At 55.8% G+C, this 27185-nt stretch overlaps 4 protein-coding genes across 12 annotated transcripts in view; 2 read left to right on the top strand and 2 right to left on the bottom strand.

Moving 5' to 3' along the window:
* Window positions 1–1500: 1500 nt before the first annotated feature.
* On the bottom strand, window positions 1501–4993 carry LOC143827798 (immunoglobulin superfamily containing leucine-rich repeat protein 2-like). 3 transcript variants are annotated; one of them, XM_077317699.1, is made up of 2 exons: window positions 4773–4993; window positions 1501–3754 (listed from the first exon to the last, which is right to left on the bottom strand). In XM_077317699.1, exon 2 carries the CDS (start codon window positions 3745–3747, stop codon window positions 1654–1656), a length of 2094 nt encoding a protein of 697 aa, XP_077173814.1. In that variant the 5' UTR covers window positions 3748–3754; window positions 4773–4993; the 3' UTR covers window positions 1501–1653. The 3 variants fall into 3 exon arrangements, with proteins under 3 accessions (XP_077173814.1, XP_077173815.1, XP_077173813.1); XM_077317700.1 differs by lacking the exon at window positions 4773–4993 and adding an exon at window positions 4457–4721; XM_077317698.1 differs by lacking the exon at window positions 4773–4993 and adding an exon at window positions 4079–4288.
* A 3563-nt stretch (window positions 4994–8556) lies between these two features.
* Window positions 8557–16603, bottom strand: PML (PML nuclear body scaffold). Its single transcript, XM_077317384.1, has 8 exons — window positions 15778–16603; window positions 13399–13868; window positions 12083–12663; window positions 11639–11688; window positions 11364–11456; window positions 10919–11162; window positions 10072–10124; window positions 8557–9634 (listed from the first exon to the last, which is right to left on the bottom strand). The coding sequence occupies exons 1-8, from the start codon at window positions 15781–15783 to the stop codon at window positions 9632–9634; spliced, it is 1500 nt and encodes a 499-aa protein (XP_077173499.1). The 5' UTR covers window positions 15784–16603; the 3' UTR covers window positions 8557–9631.
* Window positions 16604–17010: 407 nt separating this feature from the next.
* On the top strand, window positions 17011–24193 carry STOML1 (stomatin like 1). Of its 7 annotated transcripts, none has more exons than XM_077317381.1 (9): window positions 17011–17277; window positions 17408–18297; window positions 19335–19441; window positions 20286–20435; window positions 20849–21052; window positions 21335–21566; window positions 22082–22210; window positions 22998–23216; window positions 23461–24193. In XM_077317381.1, exons 2-9 carry the CDS (start codon window positions 18150–18152, stop codon window positions 23652–23654), a joined length of 1383 nt encoding a protein of 460 aa, XP_077173496.1. In that variant the 5' UTR covers window positions 17011–17277; window positions 17408–18149; the 3' UTR covers window positions 23655–24193. The 7 variants fall into 7 exon arrangements, with proteins under 7 accessions (XP_077173496.1, XP_077173493.1, XP_077173495.1 ...); XM_077317378.1 differs by having other exon boundaries at window positions 17011–17306; XM_077317380.1 differs by having other exon boundaries at window positions 17011–17321.
* Window positions 24194–25034: 841 nt separating this feature from the next.
* LOC143827707 (protein PML-like) overlaps window positions 25035–27185 on the top strand; it is an 11787-nt gene continuing 9636 nt past the window's right edge. The window contains exon 1 of the mRNA XM_077317538.1: window positions 25035–25271. Within this exon, the coding sequence (XP_077173653.1) occupies window positions 25050–25271 (222 nt within the window). The 5' untranslated portion in view covers window positions 25035–25049. The remainder of the gene's footprint in view (window positions 25272–27185) is intronic.

The raw sequence follows: 27185 nt of genomic DNA, 5'->3' as shown, positions 1-27185 counted from the left end.
CAACCCCCCCCCCCCCTTGTCCTGCTGGGCAGGGCTTGGGGGGCTGCCAAGTTTGCCAGTCTGGCCATGCCGGCGAGTCTTCCCCAATAGGAGACAGTCCTGTGGATTCTTTGTTGCGCTTTGGCCCAAGAATGATCGGGCCAGCTTGCGCGGAGGCTTGGGGGCGGGAGGGGGGGGGATTCGACCTGAAAAGCACCCTTCCCAACCCACATCCCACCCAAACCTCCTCCAGGACCGCGCCGGCGTTCAGGGAAAGGCCGAATTGTAAGCGCTCGCCTTCCCTCTTTCCTTTTTGTTTTTGCCCATTTCTACAAATAAAGTCCACGTCAAATCTGCTTTTTATTGACTTTCCAACATACAGAAACGGTTAGCGTCGTCAAAGCCCCGACGGTTCCCCGGCAAAGGGACGGAAACGATTCGTTTCTTTCTCGGCTCTCTCCCTCCCGCCCTCCCCGGAGACGTTTTTTGGGGCGGACGTCCAGTTGGGTGGTTGCTGCGGCTGCAATATTTGGGATTTCGACGCTTTCAAGAGGCGAAGGAGAATCCCAAAGGGCCACAGACGCATTGGATTTTTTTTTTTTTCCCCGACTGGCAACGGACCCCAAAAGAAAGCAAGAAAAAAGACACCCCCCTCCGGCTGTCCCTTAGCTTCTTGAGCATTGTGGGGGAGGCGAACACGACTCTCTTTCCTACAGCTACTGAACCAACACTTAAGAATCACGGCTGGGTGACGGCGACATGCCTGGCGACAAGGGGGGAGGGGAGGACGGCGACACCAAAGATTATAAACTGCGAGGGGGGTGGGGGGTGGGGGGGGTGAGCCCTCGGCCTGTCCATCAACGGATCGCGGCCCACGGAGGGGCCCCAAAAGTCACGCACACACATCACCACACACGGCTCCGTTTTCTACAGCACGGCTCCACGGACGCTGGATCCGGCCCGGGGGGACCCGGCCAGGCAGTCGGGGGCGAGCTCGGAGGCGCGGGACCGATCCCGGCTTCGGGGGCTCCCCAAAGCTCCGGGCCCCGCGTGGCCCCCTTGGGTGGAGGAGGCGAGAAGGGGAAGGAGGGGGATCCGGGGGGGGGCTGCACCGTCTGAACCTCGCCCGGTCAAAAACCAGCAGGGAGGAATGGGTCCCCTGGCCCCAGGGGGGCCCAAGGGCAGGGGAAAAAAGCTGGGGGGGGGCTCCTGTTGGCCGCGAGGCTGGGGCTGGCAAGCTTAAGGCATTTCCTCCCCTCCTGATCTTCAATTCCGTTTTGAAAAATGTCTTTACAATCAATTTCCCTCGTGCCAATTTAGGGGGAGGGGGGAGATGAAAGAGTAAGAACTGTCGCAGGGGCTTCACTTTCGTTTGGCGCCCGTCAAAGCGCGCCCTCTGGACGGTTTCCCCAAACCGAATCGCTCCAAGCCGGTCGACAGATCCGGTTCTGGTCCCCTCCGCCCCTTCCCCCCCCCAAAAAAAACCCCAACCCCCTAACAAAACCCAGCAGTCGTGCCCTTGGGGGGCGCAGCCCCGTCCGTGGAGAAAAAGAAAAGCAAGGGCCCTCCGAGCCGCCGGCCGGATCCCCCCTGCCTGGCAGGGCGCTGCCCACCCCTCCTGGCTCTGCCCCGGGCGCCCGGGAGCCCGGGAGGGTCTTCGCCGGCCGGGAAGCCTCAGCGCGCCGGCTGCTTGTAGTTGCCGTTGATCTCCTCGGAGATGGTGACCGCCTCGGCGCCCAGCGGCAGGCGGTCGCTGTACTGGGAGCGCACCTCGAATTCCTCCGGGTTGCTTTTGGACTGCGACTCCGGCAGAGAGGCCAAGCCGAGGCTGCCCTCCGCCTCCCTCTCCCCGCCCTCCTCCTCCTCCTCCTCCTCGCCCCCTCCCCCCTCCTCCTCCTCTTCCTCCTCCCCTTCCCTCTCGGCCTCCTCCAGGTAGGAGGCGCGGGGGTCGAAGTCGGCGGCCATGCGCCTCTCCATGGGGTCCGGTTGCGGGTGCGCCTTGAGGATGAGCTTGTACGTCTTGCCCTGGTACTTGGAGAGCAGGTGGCAGCAGGTGGCGCCCACCAGGGGCACGGTGGCCAGGCCCAGGAGGAACACGCTCACGCCCACGATGATCAGCAGCGACGGCACCTCGGCCTTGGTGGCGAAGACCACCTGCACCTGGCACGGCTCCCCGTGGTACGTCATGCACACCGAGTAGTTGGTGCCCGGGCTCAGGCCGCGGAACCAGTAGGCGTTGACGCCCTCCTCCACCTGCGACCACTGCACCGGCGCCCCCCCGCCCCCGCCCGCGCCCCTGCCCCTGCCCACCGGGCACAGGTAGAGCATCCGCAGGTGGCTCTTCTCGGCGGGCGGGTAGCGCGGCGTGATCTGCACCTTGGCTTCGCGCTCCGACACGTCGAGGGCGATGACGCCCAGGTCGAAGGCGTGCGCCTTGAGGTCCCCGCTCCCGTTGAAGGCCCGGTTGGAGACGTAGCGGCTGCCCTCGCCCGGCCCGCACTGCTGCTCGAAGTGGGGCGGCCGGAAAGGCGGACCCCCGACGGCGCTGGCGTTGCGCGGCCCGGCCGGGAGAAGGGAGCCGCCTCCGCGCGGGGTGGGCTTGGCCGCGGCCGCCTTGGCCCTCTCCTCGCCCTTCATGACGCTGTTCTTGGCCGCCTTGGCCGGAGGGGCTTTGGGGTCGCCCGACGGCGCGGCCGGCTCCTTGGGCGGGTAGGCCACGGCCACGTGGAGCGAGCTCTGGTTGCGGCCCACCTCGTTGACGGCCAGGCACGTGTAGACGCCTTCCTCCTTCTTGCTGAGACGCGCGATGAGCAGGCTGCCGTTGCGGAAGGCGCGCCAGCCGTCGGGATCGCCCGCGGAGGCGCCCGCGGGCAGCTCGTTGCCGGTGCCGTCCTCGGCCGCGGCCCGTCGGATCTCGGTCGTCTGGCCGGCGCGCTGGACCTCCCAGCTGAGCTCGGGCGGCGGAGAGCCGGTGGCTTGGCAGTGCAAGGCCAGGCTGAAGCCGTAGGCGAGTGCGGTGCGCTCTAGGTCCGGCTGCGAGCTGAGCCGGACGGCGGGCGGCGCGCACTGGAGGTAAGGGATGCGCGCCAGCGGGACGCCCTGCAGCTTCTCCGGGGAGGCGCAGCGGATGGAGTCGCGCTCGGGGATGGAGATGGGCGTGTGCTCGGTCCAGTTCTTGAGCCACATGAGGCGGCAGGAGCAGTCGAAGGGGTTGTTGTAGAGCTGCAGGTGCGAGAGCGACGAGAGCGGCTCGAAGGTGCCCTCGGCCACGGCGCGGAACTGGTTGTTGTTGATGCGCAGCGAGCGCAGGTCGCGCAGGGTGCGGAAGGCGCCGGCCGGCAGGTGGGCCATGCGGTTGTTGTTCATCTTGAGCAGCTGCAGGGCGCTGAGGTTGCGCAGGTCCTCCCAGGGGAAGTCGGCGATCTGGTTGTGGCTCACGTCGAGGTTCTTCAGCTGCGCCAGCGGGGCCAGCGTGCCGGCCTCCACGGCCGCGATCCGGTTGTGCGCCAGCCACAGGGAGGTCACCTGCGTCACGTCGGCGAAGGAGCCGCGCCGCAGCGCCGCGATCCGGTTGGCCGACAGGCTCAGGGTGGTGACGTTGGACGGCAGCCCCGACGGCACGGCTTCCAGGTCCTTGTAGGCGCAGTCGGCGAACTGCTGCGCGTACTTATCCACGCAGGCGCACGGCTCCGGGCAGGCCGCGCACGGCCCGGCCAGGTGGGCCGCCAAGGCTGCCAGCCAGGCGCGCAACACCAGCGCGCCGCGCATCTTGGCCCTGCAGGGGGACAGAGAGAAAGACAGAGAAAGAGTGAGGACGATTGAACTGGGGACCTTCCTCATGCAGCACAGAGGAGAGCTCCCGACGGGCCACGGACCCTCCCTAAAGACTCATCAATCAGACCCCCGTTAGTATTGGCTACTCGGGCCGGCAGCGGCTCCCCGGGGTCTCAGGCAGAGGTCTTCCGCCTCGCCGACTGCCTAATCCAGCTAAAACCGGGAGACACCCGGCAGGGCGTGCCAAGTGGATGATGCCCCGATCCACACCCCTCGGGGCTCCGAACTAGCAGGAGGAAAGGAAGGAAGGTGGGGGGGGGTCTACCGGAGCATCCGCGCTGCCCTCCTGCCTCTTCGTGCGCCCCTTCTGCTCCTCGCCGTCTCTCATCCTCCCTTTCCTGGCTCTCCACGCCCTCCCCTTCTGCACACACACCCCAACACACACACACACGCTCATCTACAAGTTAAAGAGCCGCGGATGGGTATTGTTTCCTCTGCGCCCTCTCCGCCCGAGAGAGCAACAAGATTGGGGCGAGGGGGGATAAGCTTTGGTGAGCCCAAGCTCCCACCGAGAGAGCGGGGCATCGACGCGCCCCGACGGACCCTCCGGCGTCGCCCGAGCGAAATCCTCGGGGAAGCCTCGCCCCTCCCGGCTTTGGCCACCCCGCTGCGCCCCACCCCTCCATTCAGCGGAGAAGCCCACCTCGCCCCCGCGCTCCTGCCGGCTCGACGGAGCGCCTTCCTTGCTGGGTCCGCGCGTCGAGGCGCGGCGCGCCGCTCTGCCTCCACCTTTTGCGCTCGACGCTAGACGAGGCGGCTGCGGGGTGCCAGACGCGGGAAGGGGAGGGGGCTGCGCGGAGCCTCCCCCCGCCCCGGGCTCAGCCCCGACGGCGGCGGCGCGCCTCTCTGCTCTCCCTCGCCCGGCCGCGCCTCGACTGACGCCAAGGCGCCAGGGCGCACGGGGGTGGCCGCCCTCCGGGGGTCTCCCGCCACAAGCCGCCCCCCTCCAGCCCGCTCACCGTCTCCGCCGGGGCTGCCGAGAGCGGCTTCAAGAGGGCGGCATCCCCGGGGGCGACCCACCAGGCGAAGAAGGCGTGCGCAACTGCGGGCGCCGAGCCCAGATCTCCATGGAGCCCCGCGGAACTCTTCGCCCTCGGAAGACGAGCAGCAACCTTCTAGCCCTGCCTGTGCGCCGCGGCCACGCCGCCGCCGGGAGCGGCTCTGCCCTCCCCTCCCCTCCCCTCCCGCCGCCGCGCTCCCCCCGCCTCAATTCCAGCCCCCTTTCCACCCAACCGGCTCTGCCTGCGCTCCAGCCGGCGCGCTCCGGACGCTCCGGACGCGCGCATGGCTGAGACCACCTCTCCTTCGGCGGGGAGGGGAGGGGGGATGGCCGCCCCCCCCCCCAGGACTGAAGGCCATGCAATATTTAGCGCGTCAATACGTCTCCTGGCTATCCCACCCACCCACCCCTCCCCAGCCCACCCCACCCGCCAGCCTCTCCCGGCTGGAAAAGCTTTTCCCTTTCCCTCCTGCCTTCCACGGAAAGCACAGCGCTTGGGAGCTGCAGCCACCGCCCTGGCTGCCTGGACCCAGCCCCCCAGCCCCATTCTTCATAATACAGTTGCCAACCTCCAGCCGGGGGCTGGAAAACCCCTAGTATTACATCCAGGATACAGAGAGCTGTTCCCCTGGAGGAAATCAAAGGCGCCTGAATCACACCACCAGAGTCTGCTCAAAGGGGCACAGGGTCCCAGGGTCTTTCCCATCCCCTTCCGCTGGATCTTTTCAAATGCTGGACTTCCGAATCCAAGAGCCAGAGGAAAGCCTTGGCCTCTCTGCCCTGTTGTTGGCCCTCCAGAGGAACTGGTTGGCCCCTGGGTGAGACGGGAGGCTGGACTGGATGGACCTTCACTGGTCTGATCCAGCAGGGCTCTTCTGATGTTTTTAGGAAGGCCTCAGCCTCTCTGCCCTGTTCTTGTCCCTACAGAGGAACTGGCTGGCCCCTGGATGAGACAGGAGGCTGGACTGGATGGACCCCTGGTCTGACCCAGCAAGGCTTTCCTTACCTCCATATATTTTGCATTTCCTGGAAGTGGCTAACCCATACTGGAGAAAGCAGACTATGACCCGATCCAGGAGGGCTCTTATCCCCTTGTACCTGAAATGCCTTCTACTTAGCCGAAGGTATGCCAATAAAGGTACTCTGAATCTGAATCTGAATCTGCCTTCTATTTGGGTCTTAGCGCAAAGATCTCTGTCTCAATATGTGATCTCATCATCGGCCGGAGACAACCAACTTTGTTTCCAATTCACATACACATATTTCATTCGATGGCTATTCAGCGTCACATGCCGCTGCTCCTTGGGCTATAATTACTTTTCAAGGGAGCGCAAGAATTATATGAAAATATAATAACATTTTCATAAACGTTGAGGATTTGCCGTCCTTGGGAGAATGCTTCGCCCCGGGCCTTTGAGGAGGTTTTTATGAATGGTTTAAATTAAGCGATGCATTATTAATCACACCGGATCCGGCATATGACATATTCTGTGCCGTTTCGGGAGAATGGCTGAAAACTGAGGAAGTTAAATGGCTGAAAACCGAGGAAGTTAAATGGCTGAAAACCGAGGAAATTAAATGGCTGAAAACTGAGGAATTAAACCGAGTGCCATGCACACCTTCCCATTCAGGTGGGCAAGATGGAAGGAATTATCTTTGTACGTTCGGAGAGCTGCCCTAGCTGCCCCTTAACAATGTGAGTTGAAAATAGATTTGGTCAGGCACCCACAAGTTTACCATTCCTGTGAGGTCGGTGGGGCCGAGAGAGCTCTGAGAGAACTGGGACTGGCCCAAGGTCACCCAGCAGGCCTTGTGTGTCTCAAAGTAGCTTCTGACCGCCTTCCTTTCCTCTCCCCGCAACAGGCACCCTGCAAGGTAGGTGAGGCTGAGAGCGCTCTTCCAGATCAGCACCTGACCTTCCAGATCAGCACCTGAAACAATACCCCACATCAAATCTTAAAAAGTAACTTGATCTAGGCAAGGGCTTAGATTTTCCACGCAATACACATTTCTGTGGGAGTTCAGTGCCATTGGCCTTAGAAGGACTAAATTCCAATTAAAACAGAATTCATTAATTCCCCACCAATTGGATTTCCTTCCTTCGGTGTCACAAAGCGACAATCTCAGCAGGTTCTCAGCCAAGACGGTTCAGTTACTGAAGTGTCTAAAATTGAAAACGGGCCTCAAGGACTCTCCTGGACGGGGCAGGATTCAAACCCGACCTTCTCAACCGATCCTGGATCGAGAGACATTCCTCTGTGCGTTTTGAGCAAGAAATTGCTCTCACAGGGTTGCAAATGTGCTACACGCCCTTTGGCAGCATGGCCCTCCTCTTACTAACGCCTGGAGGTGAGCGTGTGGCAGTCCATGCTATTTAATCTCTCTCTCTCTCTCTCTGGTCACTGAGAGTTCGACACCCAACCAGAAGGAAACGGGGCCCACCGACGGGTCAGGAGACGGCCCTACACCCCACTTTGATTCCTGCGGGACTAAACCCTTGAATCTGTAGGGGAAAGGTGAGCGGGTGCCCCCTTGCCGGGCAACCGATCTCTGGCTTTTAAAAATGCAAGTTGACAAAACTTTGCAAGCAGAGTGACCCCACACCGATGTCCCTCTCCTGGGTTTTCCCCTGATCCCGGTGAGATTTTAGCCTCCCCCTGGTCGCAGCCCCTGCAGAACAACCCCCAGGGCCGGCTTTCATCCTGCAGGGAGGCCCAGGTCCCATGGACTCTGCCGGGGAGGTTTCCACCTTCGTCCCAGTTGTTCCTTGAAGGGCGCTTCAGTTGCAGAGACAGATACCTCTGTTGGAGTGAGGGATGCCAGCCTCCAGGAGGGACCTGGGGGTCCCCTGGAATTGCAGCTCCTCTCCAGGCTACTGAGATCAGCTCCCCTGGAGAAAATTGGCAAATTTGGAGAGGGTATTCTGTGGCATTGACTCCACTGAGGTCCCAGTCCTTCCCAGGTTCCATGCCAGATCTCCACGGGTTTCCCACCCTGATTGGAATGGACTCCAAATTATGCTTGGGGGGGGGATGCAAATAAAATTTTGAGACAACATTGACACCTACTGGCTTTGAGGGGAAATTGCTGGCCATTTCTCTCTCCTGTGTGGGGCAAATTTCCATCCGTCTGCCCCACCAGTAGCCTCCCCCCCTTTTTGAAGCCTGTAGGCAGCCCTGGAATTCTGATGCACAAAATGGCTGCCACAGGTAGCGCCAGTCACAAAATGGCTGCCGGAGCTCGCCTCTGGTCACCCTATGGAGATCTCTGTGAGGTGAGGGACGTTGCTGTCGAGGCAATGTTTTTAAAAATCTGCACAGACAATCAAGTTTCCAGGGGGAAGTCGGAAGAAAAATGTTGGAAATGTCAAAATGTCGCTGGAAGTGTTGTCCATATGCAGTAGATGGGTAAAAAAGCAACACAGATATTAGAGGGAAATACATGGAGAAATGCAGCCTATATTAAAGTTTTTTTTAAAAAAAAAGCCATGGAAGCCAAGAGTATGCTACCAAGTATGCTGCCTAACAATCTGCCAAAATTTGGAAGAGAGATTCAGAGATATGATGCCAGCAGCTAGAATGATCTACACAGCAAAATGGAAACTTGAGGTTTGTCCACGCTTGGAAAAATGAGAAAACAAATATGCCGAATATGCCACAATGGCAAAATCGACAATTTATTTAAAGAGATTGGCGAAATTTAAAGAGATTGGAGCCAAACAGGAGTCAAATTCAGAACACAGAGACTGTAAACAACTTTATTGAAATGCAGAAGCGGATCGAGGATCAGTTCTAAATGTGACCTGTTCAGAATAACTGTGTGCAAGGATGTGGACTCTGAGGAGAAATCATTTTACTTTTCTATTATACGATCCATAATAGTCCTCTCTTCTGAATTTTGGTTGCAGTGCCTATTTGCCGAATGTAACAGCACACAAGTAAAAACGGCAAAATTACACAGTACAGTTGAAATGAACGATTCAGCTGAAAAATAATTCAGTGATGAAATGTAAGATGTCGAATATAAACATATCCCAACTGAAGGAAGTTTTGTGCTGTCTTTATAGACGTGACCCAAAGACCTTTGCAATGAAGGGGGTGCTGAGGAGAAATATTTTTCACACATAATTGCACAGTAAGAGCAGTTCAGCAGTGGAATCAGCTGCCTAAAGAGGTGGGGAGCTCCCCCACACCGGTGGTCTTTCAGCTAGTTGTCCAGGATGAGTTTAGGCTGATCTTGCACTGAGCAAGGAGTTGGGCTAGATGGCCTCTACGGCCCCTTCTGACTCTGATTATATAAATATTCTATAAATATTGATTCTATTCGAACCACTGCAGTCCAAAATTTTTAAAAAAACCCAAATGAACCATCTTTGTGTGGGCCAAATGTAACTCTTTTAGTACAGGTAACGAGCCCAGCTCGCCCACTCTTATTCAGAATTAACTTTTGGCAAAGACGGAGAACCACCAGGCTGCTCTCTCCAAATTTAGAGCCCAGTACCCATAAGGCACTGCAGCGGCATCACCGACAGGCACTTTGGCCAAACTCTCAGCAGAGGGGACCGAATCTTCTCCTAGTAGGAATTGGAAGCGAAAACCGTACAAAAACGAAGGACAAACACATTCCCAGAAAGACCGGCGGGGCTGCAAGCAGGGTGCGGTGAGACGCGGCCGTTTCAGCAAGCGACGGAGACGGCTGGGAAACACAGGCTGGGAAAGCATTTTTGGAATATTCTTCCCGAACGCTCCAGAGCTACCCTCAGGCACGACGACAGGACGGAGGTAGCTGGCTGGGGAGCCTTCTGGGACGCCAAGAGGCTCACTGGAAAGCAAAAAAAAGATTATTGTGCAGAGTGTCTCAGCCCAACTTTTCAGAGTGCAGCTAGAACGTCAGGGTGTATTTCAGAAAAACACCCGGGGCGGCTGCTGGAGGGTTACTTAGGACTGTACACCACGGATCCTTAATAATTTAGCCTTTGGAATTCTGACACAAGGCAGTGAGCGGAATTGCAAAACGGCTGCTTCTCCTCCCTTTGGGTGGCCGAATCTACCCGAGCCAGGGAAAGAAAACAATTATTTTCTGGCACATCCCTGCTTCCAGGTGTCTTAGTTCAGTTCCTCCTGGCTGTGGGCCTCAGCAAACGCCCCTGTGTATTTCTGGAACGCTGTTTTCAGGGCACCGTGTTTTCTGTGAGATTTGCCGTTTTACCTCAGTTTTCAACACACAGCCAATGTACTCGCGGAGGCTCAGAAACTCACCATGGTGTCCACGTCGGTGTCCTCTGAACTGCTGATCACTATACTGGCAGCCTCTGTAAGCAGAGGAAGAACAGATAAGGGCCCATGCTACTGGAGAATTTTTAGCTTCTAGGGACATTCAGGGTCGTGGCAGAGACAAGGAGATTCCTACGGGTTTGCTCGACCTCAGAGAGAAGAAGAGCTGTTCTTGGGGTTTTTTTTAAAACAACAAAAAAGTTTAAAGGTGTAAAAGTTATTTAATTTTTTAGGTATTTTTAAAAATTGGTTAAAAGTTTTATAAGTTTGAAAAAAGAGGGCCTAAGAGAGCTCGGAGAGAACTGATCTGTGAGAGCAGCTCAAGGAGAACTGTGCCTGGCCCAAGGTCACCCCGCTGGCTGCCTGTGGACCAGTGGAGAATCAAACCCAGCTCTCCAGATTAGAGTCCGCTGCTTTTAACGACAACCCCACGCCGGCCGGGGTCATGCTTGCCCGTTTGGGATGTGGGCTACCAAAAATACATCTAAGCACTCTCCTATTTATGATACAACTGCGGACAAGCATGGGCCCCGGGCCTTCATACATTTCCCTGGCCACTGCTGGAAAGAAGACATGGTTTTCTTCATTACAAGCCAGCGTGGTATACGGTTACGAGGTTTGCAGCTGGCCACCTCTGCACAGCAACCGTGGCCTTCTTCGGTGGTCTCTGGTGCAGGTGGCAACCAAGGTGGTCACCGGTCCAAGCTTAGCCTCCAGGTGATGGCGAGATCAGCCTAGGCTGGACTGCCAGGTCAATGCTGAGCAACTTGAGCCCCCCGGCCTTCTGGCGCCGAAGCACAGCCAAGCCAAAAGCTGTTCCCCTTCCTCTCACCTGATTCACAGATCTCCCGGGGAGATTGGTCCGCGTCGCCCGAGTCAGCGGCCACCTTCTGGTCTCTCCCCTGGGTCCTCTCGTGGGCACACGGAGAGCCAGTCGCCGTATCCTGGAGGTGTCTGGTGGAGGTTTCCCCATCCTGGCTCTCGCTGCATTCGTGTTTTGGCATCTTGGGAGACACCTGGATGAATTTCTCGCAGAAGTTCACAGGACGCTTCCTCGGGGTGCTGATGGACGGGATCTAGGAAGCAAGAAGCAAAGCGGGGGGTTTCTGGGGGGTGGGGGACACCTGAGGCTTGTGGGGATTTATTTCATTTGAAGCCTCAGCTGGGTTTGGGCCCCTGGGTGACACAGAGAGTTGGGCTGGAGGGGCCCTGATCCAACAGAGTCCCTCTTACGGTCTTAGGATGCAGAAATCCTAATCTACCCACAAGGAACTTACAAATCCATGAGGACCCTTTTCGATGCTGAGGGTATACGTGGGCGTCGGAGTCCCATGGGCCTTGGGGCGGCTGGTCTCATTACACGGCGCTCCCTGCGTGTACAAGGGAACCAAAGTGAGAGTCGAAAACAGCTTAAAGTCCCGAGAGAGACTGGCAGGCTCGGCTCCTTTGACGACGAACCGGAAGCCAAAGGAAATCAAGGAGACCCGTCAATCCTCCACCACCATGGCTTTGAGGAGGGGGTCACCTTCCCCGTCCCCTCCTACCGCCTTACCGCGTTGAGCCCAGCAGAAGACGACGGTGTGTTGCTGGCAGAAGGAGGATCTGCAAGAAGAAAAGAAAGTGTGAGACAGATTTATGCAGAGTCAGGCCCCTCGGCCTATCTAGGTGAATATGGACCGTTCTGATTGGTGGCAGCTCAGCAGGGCTCTCCTGAGGTTCTTACAAGGGGAAGGCCTCTCTGCCCTGTTGAGGAACTGGTTGGCCCCTGGGTGAGACAGGACTAGATGGACCCCTGGTCTGACCCAGCAGGGCTCTTCTGAGGTTCTTAGGAAGGCCTCGGCCTCTCTGCCCTGCTGTTGGCCCTCCAGAGGAGCTGGTTGGCCTCTGTGTGAAGCAGGAAGCTGGACTAGATGGGCCCTCCCTGGCCTGATCCAGCAGGGCTCTCCTGATGTCCTTAAGAAGCCCCCAGAGCAGCCCAGATCAGGCCACGCCTCACCTTTCGTCCCCATCACTCTCCTGCAGAGAGTCTGGAGCTGGTCTTTGACCTCCACGAAGTTCCTCGTCGGGACCCTCAGCCCCGCCACCGGCACCTGCTCCGTCTTGAGCTCGTCCAGAGAGTCCTTGATGAAAGGGTGCATGTCTATCACCTCCTGGTCAGAGGCAAAGCTGGCCATGGCCTCCACCAGCCGCTTGCCGGCCTCCATCCGGCGGAGCGCCTGCTCCGCGGTCCGCAGCTTCGCCTGGGCGTCCTGGCGCTCCTTCTGGAGCTGCCGGTCCACTTCCTCCAAGAGCCGGTCGCCGCTCCGCCGGATATCCCGGACCATCTCCTCCACCTTCTCCTCGATCTGGGCCCGGGTCTCGTTCCGCACCGCCTCCATCTGCTCCGCCCTCTGCCGGAGGTCGCCCAGGCTCTGCTCGTAGCGCTGCTCCTTCTCCCGGAGGTCCTCGCTCATCCGGCTCAGCTCTTCCTTCCTCTGCTGGATCTCCACGCTGATGTCGCAGTAGAACCGGGAGTGCCCGCTGTCCAGCAGGCCGCAGGAGCAGCATAGCGGCTTGCGGCACTCGCGGCAATAAATGCTGCGGAGGCAAGAGGCGGGGCTAGAAATGCTGAGGTGGAGATGGCATTCCCATTTATTCCCATTTGGCATTCCTATTTGGCATTCCTATTTATTCCCATTTGGCATTTTGGCATTCCTATTTATTCCCATTTGGCATTCCCATTTATTCTTGGCATTCCCATTTATTCCCATTTGGCATTTTGGCATTCCTATTTATTCCCATGGCATCCCCATTTATTCCCATCTGGCATTCCCATTTGGCATTCCTATTTCTTCTTGGCATTCCCATTTATTCCCATTTGGCATTTTGGCATTCCTATTTATTCCCATCTGGCATTCCCATTTATTCCCATTTGGCATTCCCATTTGGCAGGGGGTGGGAAGGAGCGGGGCCCCAGGTGGGCATGTCCACAGCTCTGCTGTGTTTCAGGGGTTTCTTGATGCTCAAAAATTTGAGAAAGTCTAGTCTACAGATGTGGCCAAACAGCAGCAGCAGAAGAAGAGTTGGTTCTTATATGCCGCTTTTCTCTCCTGAAGGAGGCTCAAAGCGGCTTACGTAAAGGAAACTCACAATCTGCAACGGCCCTAGCAGAAATCTCCACAGTCCTTCCAACTCCCTGACAAATCTCTTCGCCCACCAATGCAGGAATGACCCGGGATAAGAATTCCCCAGGAGGGAGCCTGGCCAACCCCAAAAGAGAGAGCCCCACCTTGACTTTTTTCCCCTTCCACGGTTCCTTCCCCCTCTTCTCACCTTGAAATCTGACCCTGGTTAGAGTGGGTCGGATTGGGGCAGAAGAGGGTGCAGGACTTCCGCGCTCCGGCCAGGAACCTGGTGGCGGTGTCTCCCCTGACCTCCTCAATTTTCTGGACCTCGTGGCTCTTCTGCTTCAAGAACCACTGGTGGGCCTCGTAGCACCCCCGGCAGATGAACTCCTTGCATTCGGGGCACCAGAATTCGGCAACCTCCTTGCAACGGGCACACGGCAAGTCCTCGCAGGCCGCTATCTTCCGGTAGATGCTCAGGTTGGCCTGCAGGTGCGTGAAGAGGACGTTGTCCAGGGAACGGCGTACAGGGACCTGGCAGACCGGGCAGTGGCTGATGGGCTTGGATTCGTGGAGACATTGGGAGCAAAGGGTGTGGAGGCAGGCGAGGAGTTTGGGGTTCTGGGCTTCCCTCTGGCACTTCTCACAGCACAGGAAGTCGAATTCTTGCTCCATTTCCTAAGGCGGAGAGAGGAAGGGGGTGAGCAGCTTTCCGGAACAAACCGGCACGCGACGGAAGGGGGCGGAACGCTTTCGTGGTGGAAGGCTGTATTTTTCCGCCCCACGTGGGTGACTGTCATGATGGTCGATGTCACGGCGAAGTCGCAGTTATGGCGACCCAGGAGGGTTTCCAGGGTGAGACACAGAGTTCCTGCATTGTGCAGGGGGTTGGGCTAGATGACCCTCAAAGACCTTTCCGGCTCTATGATTCCAGGTGGTTCGCCGTTACCAGCTTCTGCGTAGCCATCCTGGACTTCCTAGGCAGGGAAAGCAATTGGAAGCCCCTCCAAGACTCATGAGGCCTGCTGGGTGACCTGGGGCCATCCCCAGTTCTCTCAGAGCTCTCTCAACTCTCAGAGCTCTCCTAACCACTACCCCAAGCTGGCTCTTGGTGGGAAGGCGATTGTAAGCTAATTTGAGACTTCTTCAGGGGAAGGAAAAGCGGGGTTTAAAAAACAACCCTTCTTTTATTTAGGATCGTTCTTATAACATGATAATTTTCTTCTGATCCCCTGTCCAAGTTACTGGGAAGGGCCTTCCTGTATTTATCTACGCAGCCTTCCAGGAAGACACAGGTCTCCGCATGTCCGGACAAGCTGACAATTTGAGATTGGGAAAGCCCTCTTCAGATTCGGCTTCCCTCTCTTCTTCCGGCTGCAAATTGAAGGTGACCTGGTGGGTCTGTCTGAAATTCACCTTCTTTGCAACACTTTCCTTGGGAGATTGATTCTCCTGCACAGCCTCCTGCTTCTACGATTGGGCTAAACAGCTCAACCCACTGGGGCCAAGCAGATGCAGAGTTGATGACCCCCCCGGGAGGGGGGGGCAGCAGGAAGCCCTGCAAATCTGTCTCAGTTTGGAGGCAAACAAGGAAAGGGAAAATTTGTTTCCAAAACGCTCAGAGCAAACAGAAGCGCAGTCCTTTTCAAAACCTTTGTTTTATTGTTCCAACAACAACCACCAAACCAAAACAAAAGAGCCAACACGCCTAAAGCGGTTATAAATATTGCAAAAGAGCAAAGCGTCCCGACGAACCGAGAACTACCTTCCACTCCGTTCCAAGGGAGATTAACGTCTACTATTAGTTTACAATCTCCACGGTTAATTACTTTACCTTTTCACATCAGTCTCCAGTTTGGATTGTGGTCAGAAGGGCCTGGAATTGGGGTCGCTGTGGGTGGGCAGGTCGCTGTGAATTCCCTGCATTCTGCCGGGGGTTGGACTAGATGACCCTGGAGGTCCCTTCCAACTCTGTGATGTATTTATTTGCTGCACTATGTCTCTCCCCCACCCCGGGGGAATCAAAACCAAACAAATGGTGCCCATATCAAATAACTTGTTATTCCTGGTTGGCCCTTGTGTGTGTCCAACTGTGCCAAGGGAAAGCCATTTGTGGATCACCCTCTGCCTAGAGGTGCAGCCTGCTCCGTTCCATCTCCTAGCCACCTAGTGCGGGAAGGGACCTCCGGGGTCATCTAGTCCAACCCCCTGCAGAACGCAGGGAATTCGCAATCCAGTGACTCACTGCAATTCTATGCCCGGATGACGCCCAACCCCAAAAGACAAGAATCCCTGGAGGAATTTCGCCTCCGGGCGGAAAACGCTGTGCTCCTTCCAAAGCTCGCACCCGAATAAAACTGCACAGGGTGCTTTAGGACATGCTAAAAAAAAATCCAGCAATCCTTGGGGTTTTTTGTAGGCTAAAAATTGCTGCCCTCCCCGGAAAACCCTGGCCAGGGAGAATTTGGCCTCTCACCCGTGTCTCCCAGAGCCACCCTGTCACGTCTGAACGGGGCCGGAGCGATCCTAAGCAGGGAAAACCGCGCAACGCACGAGGGGGGGGGAAAGGGGGTCGCGTGTCCTTTACCTGCATGGCGAGCGGACGGCGTCAGCGCCAGAGGCCAGAAAAGCAGGTTTCGAACACAGATCCGGACGGCTGGAAACGACAAGGAGCGAAGCTCAAGGGACTTTGATCCGGATCGCTTTCATTTTCGGCTTGTGACGACTCCGGGGAGGAGGGGCGACGCGCCGCCCGAGCTTGCACCGGATTTGCAAGGCTTTGCAAGGCGGGAGGAGTCGCCTCGGGGCCTGGGGGTGTGCCGATGGGTTTGCTCGGGAGCAAGGGTCGTTTCCCCCCCGCAGAAACCAAGCGGCCGTGTTTCTCCTGCATTGCGCCGTTTCAGGCTGCGCGGGGGCGGGGGCGTCAGGGTTTGGGTGGCGCCCCCGCGCCCTTTAGAGATATAACCTTTGCAGGGAGAAAGGTAGAGTGTCAGGGCAAAAGGGGGAGGGAGAAACAAAACCTCTCGCTTTGGGAATTAGTGAGAAACAGTTGGCATCATAGCCCAAAAGCTGGTTGGGCCACGGATTGCTTCCTGGGGGATCTAGATTTCTGCCTGCAGGGAGTTTGTTTGGGAAACGATTTCAGTTGCAGCCTGAAGGCTGATTTAGTATATAACTGCTTCCTGAGTGTCTGTTTTTCTCCATGCAGGGAGTCTTTGGGTTGAGGAGCTATTTCATTCTCAGCTCAACAGCTGGCCTAGGTTGTTGGCTGCTTCCTGACAGTCCAGTTTTCTACATGCAGGGCCTTTGCTTATGAAACTATTTCAGTCTTATCTCGAAAGCTGGCCTAGACCGTTGGTAGTAAAGTTTTCTCCTGCAGGGAGTTTGTTGGAGGAGCTATTTGTATGCGAAATCCACACCCAAAAAATATTTGCAGCAAAACTTACAATAAAAATATAAAAACGGATTCGGCTGATGTATACATTGGATTCAGCTTGTGCTTAATTTAAGGGGATTTCTGCTCAGGTACACACACAGCTGTAGGTCACAAGCCTACGTACCCCTTCAAAGGGAACCCTTTAAAGGCCAAATTTGGGGGATATCCCCGGCCAGGGTTTTCCCAAGGCAGGGGCAGCAATTTTTAGGCTGCAAAGTACGTGCCACACACCCACGCTGTGGAACGCCAAAAACGTGGCCACAACCGTGTGGTTTTGAATTGTCCCCAAACTAATGCTAATCTGTAGGGCAGCCTTGTGGTGCAAACGCGTCTCCTTTGGACACGCAATTCTTTCCCCGCCTCAAAAACCATCCCGTTTTGCAGAACCTCCAAACACCCTTCACAGTCGCCTTCCCTCCCCGACGCTCGGGAGTTGCCACATCCATGCGCCAACCGCGCCAAAGTCCTCCCGGAGCCAGAGGGAGCAATCTCAGATCACCGGAAGAGGAAAGGGAAAAGCGGACCAGCCGTCCCTCTCTTTGTCCCTCTGAACCAGGTTGTTGTTGCGGGCGCAGCCGGACGACCCAGCCAGGAAGTACAACGCCAAGCATCCTCTGAGCATCTCCGCATCGGGGAGCAAGCATGCGCCAGGTTCACCGGCTGGATGCAAGCTGAAAGAGGCAGGATTTCCTCAGGTGGAAGGAAGCTGGCGGTGGGTTGCTTTTTTTTTTTAAAAAAAACACCAGGACTTCAAAATGTTTTTGTTTGTTTTTTTAAACAGGACACATCCTCCCATCTCTGGTGGAGTCATCGTAACGTCGGCTGGGAAATCCAGTGAGAATAGCTGCATCTCGTGGTCCCTTGGAAACAGCCGTGGCTGTTTGAGCTAAGCTTTTCAGCCGAGCCGGAAACTTGCGTTTTTGAGGTCATTGGCATGGTGTTTTTCTGATTGTGGGGACTGACTCATGGCAGCCCTGTGGATTTCAAGGCCAGAGATGTTCAGAGGTGGTTCGCCACGGCCAGCCCCTGCATAGAAACCCGGGACTTTTTCGGCGTCCTCCCTGCCAAAAACTAACCAGGGTCGGCCCAGTTTAGCAGCCGAGATTGGGCAAGTCTGAGCGCTCCCAGCCTGGGCGTTGTGTGACTTTTGTGAGTCATCTGAAAGCAGCGCAGACCGCAGACCGTCTGGAGGAGAGCCACGTGGGCATAGCCGTGTTAATCCGTGGCGCGGAGAGAGAGAGAGACCCCGGAATGACCTACGAGGTTCGATCCCAGGTGTGACAGCTCTGAAGTGCATAATCCCCAGCGATGGGAGGGAAAAGATGCACAGGCTTTTAAAAACCAGCTCAAATCAGAGATTTCACCCCTACAGATACCCTTTTCGTTCCTAGTGCTTTCCCATCCAGGGGCGTAAAATAGGTTCGGAAATGCACAAGCCTTCATAGTCCCTCCAAGAGGACGACGGTGGTTGGAGACGCAGCAAAAAAAGGCATCGTGCGCAGGGTCGGGGAGTCGATCGAAACATGTTCAGCCGTTCTGGGTACCAAGCGGTGCCCCTGGGAGATTACAACCGTTTCCAACAATCCAGCATCTGGCTGAATGCGGCACAGAGAGGTTTCTTCTCAGCAGGGTCCCCGTACGACCCACTGGACCAAGTGTGGACCGGGACAGGTAAGTTCTGGCTCTCGGAAAGCGACAAGGACGACAGGTCTTCTTCAATATTCTTCAAGACTGCCATTTAAAGGACCCAGGAGGGATTTCCCGGGGCGATGAGCATGTGTTTTCTTTGCTGAAGCTGGCGCCCTCCGGAACTTGGACAAATGGAACGCCGTGGGCTTCCGTCTCGGTTGAGTTGTCCAGACGACCAGTTTTGTGGGTTCTGTGCAGTTCCGTCCTCTGGGACCCCGGCTCTCTGGGCGTCCGGTGGGACCGCTCTGGGGCACCTGGTTCCGTCCCTCCTGGCCCTCTGGCGATGCCCGCATGATGCACGCCCCGTCCCAAGACATAGCCGGTGTGTTATCGTACCCCGCCGTGGGTTTGGCCCGCTGAGCCGACCGACTTTGAACGGCTTAGGGAAGTGGCAGGAAGACGGGCTGCTGGCAAATTTGGCAATGGATTATGCGCAGCAAGAGCACAACGGCGGTTCACGACTGGCCAGGTATCAACACCCCTGGACGCTAAAAAAAACAACAAAATAAAACAACCCCAGGAACGTTTCTTGGTGCTCAAGAGCCAGCTTGGGGTCGTGGTTAAGAGCGGCATCTCCTAATCTGGCAGGCTGGCCTTGATTCCCTGCTCCTCCCCATGCAGCCGGACGGACGGCCTTGGGCTCGTCACAGTCCTGATAGTGCAGTTCTCCCAGAGCAGTAATGTCAGAGCTCACCGATGTCTGTCGTGGGGAGAAGAGAGGCAGGCGATCGGTGGACCGCCTCTGAATGGGGAGGCTCTCTTTAGCCACTGCTGGACTGTGAACTGACCCAGTCCTTTTAAAAAGCTGTTGGTTTCTGTATCCCTTCCTACACCCTCTGGCAGCGAATTCCACATTTCAACCTTCCCTTCTAAGTAAAGAACGAGGCATCTGTAACCTGGCCGCCCAGTAGCACTGATGGGGTCTTCTCATGGCGGAGAGGGGGCTTGCAATGCTGAACGTGACAGCTTGGTGGGGGGGCACCCCTGTTCTCTCCATGACCTCTGTTCTCCTTCCTCAGGTGCCCCCCAAGGGTTAGTCTCACGCCTCTGCCACAGGGTGGTCATTGCCTTGGTATTTCTGGTGACCTTCCTCACGTTCCCGATTTCTGGGTGGTTCGTCCTGAAGGTAAGCGGGAGCAGGGGGACCGGCCAGAATGACATTTCAAGGGGCGGCTGGTCTGAGAGCCCCCTCTGCTTCGGCCCCTGCCTGAAATCCAGGCTGACCAGATGGCGGCCAGAAACCAGCAGTGAATTTGAAACGAGGATAAAATATATAATAGCAATAACTGGGGTGCATCAACAATCTGTGCTTGGAAATTGTCCTTGCAATGGAAGGAAGGGGGAAAGCGGCCTTCAAGCTAGGCTGTTCCAGTATACATAGTATCATAGAGTTGGCAGGCACCCCCAAGGTCATCTAGTCCAACCCCCCGCCCCCCCCCAGGATAGTTTGCGGGTTAATAAGGGTTAGGGAAAGGGCTGTAATTGAATTTTAGGATTTTTATTCCGACGTATTGCATTTGGCATTCTTTTTAAGGTCGTCCACCGCCCTGAGGCCAATTTCTTTTTTGGAGTTTAGGAACCCCAAAAATCAAATTATTTATTTTATTTATTTATTTAGATTTATATACCGCCCTCCCCAAAGGCTCAGGGTTTATTATTTATTTATTTATTTATTTATTTATTTATTATTTATTTATTAAGGCTTTCTTTATTAAAATAAAGAAACAGGCAGGGCACGGGCCAATGCGGTTGCCAGCTCCAGGGTGGAAAATACCAGGGGACTAGGGTGGGCAGAGCATTCAGGGGCAGGGCTAGCGGAGGGGAGAGACTACGATCCCCTAAAGGGGCCGTTTCCTCCAGGGGAACTGACCTCTCTCACCTGGAGAACAGCTGGAATCCCAGGAGAGCTCCAGCCGCAACCTGGAGGCTGGCAACCCTACGGCTCCACCTTTGCTCCCCTCCCTCTGCAGACGGTCCCGATTTATGAGCGAGTGATCGTGTTCCGTTTGGGGCGGATCCGAGCCCCCAAGGGGCCGGGCTTGGTCTTGCTCCTCCCCTTCATCGACCAATGGCATCGTGTGGATTTGAGGACCCGTGCCTTCAGCATTCCCCCCTGCAAGGTGAGCCGTTCCCGTTTCAGAAAGGAAGACGGGCATCCCCTAGGCGTGGGAAGCCCCTGGAGGTTTTCGGGGCTGAGCCTGTAGGTTTGGAGAGGAAAAAAAGAGTTCATCAGGGACGTGATGCTCTGGAATCCGACCTCCAAAAAAGCTGAACGCTGGAGATCCGTTGTAATTCTAAGCTGGAGGTTGGCAGCCCTCGCACCGGCTCTCCGATTTCCTTGGAAGAAATTGGGTTAGAAGTTTGGTTGAAGGATGGCGACTGGCCCCTGTTCCCCCCAGCAAAGGGGGAGGATTTGAACCCAGATCTGAAACCGGGTCTCCCATTTCCAGCCTCTCCCCAGCACGCCTACCCGGGAGACCCTCCGAAAGGTGTGGCCGACGGTTCGTTAATCCGTCCTCTCGGTCCCCCACAGCTCTCCTCGCAAGACGGGGCTCTGGTGTCCATCGGGGCTGACGTCCAGTTCCGCGTTTGTGATCCGGTGCTTTCCATCATGACGGTGAAGGACCTCAACATGGCTACCCGGATGACCGCCCAGAACGTCATGACCAAGGTCCTGCTGAAGAAGTACCTCCGTGAGATCCAAACAGAGAAGCTTAGGATCGGCAACCAGCTCCTGGTAAACCCCACGGCTCACGCCCCGTCCACACCCACGCTCTACCCTCTGCCGAACCGGCGACAGGCTCAATGGCGGTTTTCTATTGGGTGTCCTAGAGCAGGGGTAGTCAACCTGTGGTCCTCCAGATGTCCATGGTCTACAATTCCCATGAGCCCCTGCCTGCTGGCAGGGGCTCATGGGAATTGTAGTCCATGGACATCTGGAGGACCACAGGTTGACTACCCCTGTCCTAGAGGAGACCCAAATGTCCGGTTTCTCTGTGTCCTCCGGCCTTCTCCCTAGCTGGAAATCAACGACGTCACCAAGGCGTGGGGCCTTGAGGTGGACCGGGTGGAATTGTTCCTGGAGTCCGTGCTGCAGGTCCCCGCGGAGGCGACCGCGGGAGCTTCTGCCAGGATGAACCCCAGTTTTGCGGTGCCCGGGCTAGACTCCGCCTTCCAACAGCTGGCCCTTCACTTCTTTGGAAAGAACTTAACCGCAGTGGGGACCGACTCCAAGGGACCTCCCAAGACAGGTGATGCCCCGTCGGTAACCAAAAAAGGAATACGATTAAGGCAGTGGCTTAAACCGAGGTAGACTTCCCATGGCTCTGGAAGCTCCCTTCTTAGCTATTGAGAGCCCATAGATTTGGGTTGTTTCCTGCTGAAGGGCCTGGATTAGCTTCTAAACCAGGTGTCCCCAACGACGTGCCTGTGGGAGCTCCCAAAAAGTGGGTGGGGCCCGGTGGGGCTTTTTGGCCAGCAAGTCTTCGGATTGGCCAGTGGAGATTTGATTGGCGTTGCTTTGGCAGCATGGGGATTGGTGTGATTGGTGGCCGTTTGGGGCAGCCATTTTGTTTCCGGCTCTGCCTCCTTCGGCAGCCATTTTGTTTCCGGCGCTGCCTCCTGCGGCAGCCATTTTGTGGCAACCGTTTTGTGGCTTCCCCCACCACACGTTTCAGATTGCCTCAGGCGGGAAAAAGGTTTGGCACCTAATCCTTTTCTTACAGTTCCTGCGTCAGGGAGCCTGGCCTAATCTTTCTCCCCTCAGTTGCAGGAGGTAATAATGCGTTGCAAGAAGAGGTCCCTTCCCGTTCTTCACCCGATGCCTCCACACATTCACTTTGGGCAGAAAGAAAGCCATTGGTCGGCCCTAGCCGGGATGAGATCCAAATGCAAGGTACATTCCTGATTGTTTATGCCCTGAAAATCTGGGAATCTCTGATTCACCGGCAGTCTTCAAGCAAAGGTTGGAGACACACTTTTCTTGGATGGTTTAGGATGCTTTGGGCTGATCCTGCGTTGAGCAGGGGGTGGGACTAGATGGCCTGTATGGACCCTTCCAACTCTATGATTCTAGGATTCTATGACTAGATGGCCCGTATGGACCCTTCCAACTCTATGATTCTAGGATTCTATGACTAGATGGCCTGTATGGCCCCTTCCAACTCTATGATAGTAGGATTCTATGACTAGATGGCCTGTATGGCCCCTTCCAACTCTATGATTCTAGGATTCTATGACTAGATGGCCTGCGTGGCCCCTTCCAACTCTATGATTCTATTACTCTATGACTAGATGGCCTGTATGGCCCCTTCCAACTCAATGATTCTAGGATTCTAAGAGAATCTGATTGTTTGTGCCTTCAAATCTGAGAATCCCTCTTTCCAGGAATCTTTGAATTCAGCACTGTCAAAGATGACTGATCATTTATCCCCCTTAAACCTGGGAATTTGCTTCCGTGAGACTCTGAATTCAATGAACCCCTGACTGTTTACGCCCATCCAACCTGGGAACCACTGTGTCTCTGCATCCAGCGTAATCCCTGCTTCCTGATTGTTTATCCCCTCAAATCTGGGAATCAGTCACGCTCAGGCTGTCTCCGAATGTTTCTTTTAAGGGGTTTTTTTTGCTGTTGTTCCCTCGCCTGGCTCACTAAAACATTCTGGCCTTTTCTCCCCACTCAGAGGAACATATGGAATTGCAGAGCGAAACCGGGAATTCTTCCCCCACGAACAGGACCATGGTCCAGGACATGCAGAGCAATTTTGACCCCGAAGAATTTCTGCTAACCGTGGACGAATACTTATCCGAGTCCTTAGTGAACCAGATCCGAGCTTGCTACCAGTTCAACGTTATACTGCCAAGCGGCAAGCAGAACATCTATTTCCTGGATCTCTCCACGGGTTAGTTAGTTTGATCAACAAGAAACACACAAACACCTTCTCTCCAAATGTGTTTTTACACGTCTCTCCTCTTGTCCTCTGTCCTTGGGCCTCTTCTGTGTGTGTGTGTGTGTTTGGCTCTGCCTCCCAGGGCAGCCATTTTGTGGACACACCCACGCATCATGATTCCTCAGCTGCCACAGGCTAGGAAAGTTCCGGGGACACCCGTCGCAGGACACTGACCTTCCTCTCCTTCCTCCCGCAGGCCGCGGGAAAGCAGGCCACGGACGGCCAGACCACCCTCCCGACGTGGTGCTGGAGGTGGCAGAGAGTGACCTGGGTCCCTTAGTCTCGGGTGAGCTCAACCCTATGAATGCTTACGTTTCTGGGAGGCTGCGGGCCCAAGGAGATATCTCCAAGGCCCTGAAGCTAGAAACACTCTTCCGGGCGATGAACTAGCACCAGCGAATGGCAGGGCCGCGCCAACGTCCCGACCGTGTCCTTCAGGATGACCTTGGCGGAGAGGGGTCCGTCCCACGCTTTCCCCGTCCGCGGGCAAAGGAGGATCATGTTGCCTTGATCCTCCAACCCCCGCCGCTGCATCTGCAAACCCAGGGCCGCCCCTGGCTCCGAACGTCCAGCGAACTGGAGCACCGCCAAGGCCAGAAGCCGCCCTGAGCTCTTCCCCGGTCACTTCCCGAGGGAGAACGGCTGTGTCCAAATGACCGGATGGAAAGAGAACGATTGGGGGGACGGTGGGCACAGCCCCAGGCCCGCTTACGCCAACGGTGAGGAGATCCCGCGTCAGAATTCAGCCCAGGTTTCCAAGTTTGAGAAGCCGACTTGATTTTTTTTTTTTTTTAATCTCAAGGTTTCCCTTTTGCGATTTGTCTGTGGTGCGTATGGTTTTGGTTTGGCGCTTTTAAAAATAGGTGTATATTCTGTATCTCATTTCTTGCTGTTGAATGTTAAGACAATAAACGTTTGTTTATTATTGACATCAGTTGTACCGGGCGTTTCTCCCCATTACGGCCCCCACCGTGCTCCTCTCCCCCACTTTGTCCTCACAACCACCCTGCATGGTAGGCCAGGCTGAGAGTATGTGATCGCCCCAAGCTTCCAGGACAGAGTGGGGATTTGAGCTCAGCTCTCCCGGGTCTAAGTCGGGCGCTCTTAAGCACACTGGCTAAGTCTGAAGTCAGGTTTTGGGTCCATCTGACTCCTCTCTTTGCAGCCTGTCCCCCGAAATCCTTGAATGGAAATACCGGGAACTGAACTCGAGCCCTTTCTGTATGAAAACAAGAATATACACGTTTGCAGTGTATATATACACACTTTTTTGAGCTCTCCCTCAAAAAAGACTGCCAAGTGGGAGGAAAACAGTCTCTGTTTACTGTTTCCATCCCCCTGCATCACTTTCCCCCTCCAACATAGCCACTTTCTCCAGGGGAACAAGCTTTCCTGTGCATGGACGGAACAGAGTCAAACCAAGTTTCATTCTGGGGGTAAACTTTGAGTCCAGGGCAGCTTGACAACCAACCAAGTGTCCTTCTGGGTCTGAGCTTCTGTGTGCATGCCCACAACAAAACCTCAGTCCCGGGGCACCTGGGAGGCCAACTTTCAGGATAGGCTTCACAGGCATGCCTTGTCGGAGATAAGACACGCGTTGGCACAGTTGCCAAAGCGCCAGGGCGCCTGCACCGACCCAAGAGCCCCTGGATGCCCACTTGCCTCTGCTCCAGCCCCCTCCCGCAGCCAGAGCGTCCAGAGATCTCTGCTTAGGATGGCGCGCAGGCGGGCGAAAGGGCGAAGCGCTTCACCTCCATTCCCAAAGGCGGGTGGGAGGCGCGCGTAATGCGCGCAGGAGGGACGGAGGAAGCGAGGAAGGAGGGAGGGAGAGTAAAAGCGAAAGCGCCTCGCAGCCAGGGAAGGGAAGGGAAGGGCTGGGCAGGGCCAGCCGCTTCCAGCCCCGGGGAACCTCCTTCCAGTCCCACGGCCGAGCGGAAGGCGGCGAGCGGAGCAGCCATGGCGCAGGAGGAGCCTTCTGGAGCGAGCCCCGCGTCTGCCGAGCAGCCGGTGAGTCCCGGAGGCGCTTAAGGCGGTGCCGGGCGGCGGGCCAAGGGGGGTGGGCGCCGCCGTCGAGTTTTGCAAGCGGGGGAGATGCGAGCGGGAGCCGGCCGGGGGGGTCTTGCGCCCTAGTAGCCCGGAGCGGTTTTGCAACAATGGCCGGGCGGAAGGCAGGGCTCGAACTCGTGGCCTAGCCCGCGGCGTGCACACGTGCCTCGGCTTGCTTGCTCCAGACCTGTGGGAGGGGGGGGGGGGTTGGAGACGGAGGAAGGGTGGGACGCAGAGGTTCGGTTGAGATCCCTCCCTGGAGGGGGGAGGGGGTCTCCAGCCGCCACCTGGAGGTTGGCAAGCCGACAGGCGTGGGGGGTCCCGGCGGCTTTTGGGGCGGCCGCCTCTGTTAGGATCGCCTCCCTCTTCAAAAGAGACCTAGCCGTCTCCCCGCAGTTGGGAAAGGGCTACACTCAGAGGATTGTGGCCACTGGAAGTTTCCAGCGGGCATTCCTGGCATTCCTTTTAGTAGATCCCCTGGAAAAGCCGCGCAGGAAACTAACAGGACTGTGGTTTTGTTTATTGCTTTTGTTGTTGTAAGCTGCCTAGAGTTGATCAGGAGAAGTGGGGTATAAATTAAATTATAAATAAATAAACTAGCAAGTAATAGGACCTGGGGACGTGCCAATTCGGGGCTGGGATGGGTAGCCTGATAGGGGTGCTGCCCGTTTTTATTCTTCAGTCTCATTTCTGAAGCAGCGGAAAGTAGGGGTGCCAATCTCCAGGCAGGGCCTGGGGACCCCCTGGAATTACAGCTGCAGAGATCATCTCCCTGGAGGAAATGGCTGCTTGGCGGGGGGGGGGGGGGGGGGGTCCAGGGCCTTGACCCCACTGAGGCCCCAGCCCCAAATCTCCAGGAATTTCTCTGGAGAACCGGGAAAACCTTAACCAGCCCTTCAAGAGAGGGGAAAGGGGGCAGTCTGGAATAAGGGGACGTCCCTAATTTTGCTTAGCTGTTCCTGTAAAAACGTCCTAGCCATCTCTCTGTATTTATGCACGGTAGATCTGGCCTATTCCAACAAGCATTGCATGCATTTTAAGTCCGTTTTTAGAACTTGCCCAGCTGGAGAAGAGGAACACGTTGGCCGTTTTGTAATCTTATGAGGAAGAGATCAGAGGCCTAGAAGAGAGGGGCGCCCTTCAGAAATTCCTCCCACCCGTTTCAGATGTTTTTACCTTCTGTGTCTCCGAGAGAGTGTTTCGCCTAGATAAAAGAGTTTTGTTTGAGTTTGTCGGCAAGAGCAAACAGAGCAGGAAACTCAAAATAGGCAAACAGACAATAAGAAAACGAAAAACAGGGACAAAAAGCAGGGACAAAAACATGCCACTGGGCTGAAATTAACCGAATAATCCAAATTCACTCGATTGTAACAAGACCATTTACTTGTTCTAAAATTATTAGAGATATAACAAAAAATCCTTTTTAATCCCTATAAAACTACTATCACAAAACCCAATCTAAGGGAAGATTTTTATTCCTTTGATTGTCAAACCCACAGATCTTCTAATCATTTTCCCCCTTTCCTGCAAAAAAGTCAATTTCCACTGAGCAATGAATTTCTCCTATTCTGTATCATAATCTCGCTGCTGTTTTCTAGAAATAGAGCCCTGTGGCTATTTCCAGGCTGTCTCAGTCTCAAAACAAAAGTTTCGGGTCTCTCTCCCTAGACAGGAAGCAGAATTGGGCAAATCTCTCTCCCAGTCCTATATTCAGGAATGGATATTTCATACCGTTATTGTATCGCTAATTTAATATTGTGGTTTAAAATGTCTTAACTGTATTTCTGTTCTTTGCAACCCGCCTGGCGCCCCCAGGGAAGGGCGGGCTACACATCTGAAAAGAAAGACATATTTTAAAAAAATGGTCTGTATGAC

This window comes from Paroedura picta, chromosome 18, assembly GCF_049243985.1.
Source record: "Paroedura picta isolate Pp20150507F chromosome 18, Ppicta_v3.0, whole genome shotgun sequence".
In the NCBI taxonomy this organism is placed as follows: Eukaryota; Metazoa; Chordata; class Lepidosauria; order Squamata; family Gekkonidae; genus Paroedura; species Paroedura picta.
Note: the sequence above shows the minus strand (reverse complement) of the source record. Positions and strands in the feature narration are given on the sequence as shown.

Bases quoted from the DNA above. Each gene is read 5' to 3' on its own strand.
- PML (XM_077317384.1), bottom strand. The intron at 12,664-13,398 runs GTGAGAAGAGGG...TTGCCTCCGCAG, and splicing joins AACCAGGGTCAGATTTCAAG to CATTTATTGCCGCGAGTGCC. The intron at 10,125-10,918 runs GTGAGAGGAAGG...CTCTGCTTACAG, and splicing joins CCGGGAGATCTGTGAATCAG to AGGCTGCCAGTATAGTGATC.
- STOML1 (XM_077317376.1), top strand. From the start codon at position 18,447: ATGGAACGCCGTGGGCTTCCGTCTCGGTTGAGTTGTCCAGACGACCAG. The intron at 18,785-19,334 runs GTATCAACACCC...CTCCTTCCTCAG, and splicing joins GGCGGTTCACGACTGGCCAG to GTGCCCCCCAAGGGTTAGTC. The intron at 23,217-23,460 runs GTTAGTTAGTTT...TTCCTCCCGCAG, and splicing joins TTTCCTGGATCTCTCCACGG to GCCGCGGGAAAGCAGGCCAC.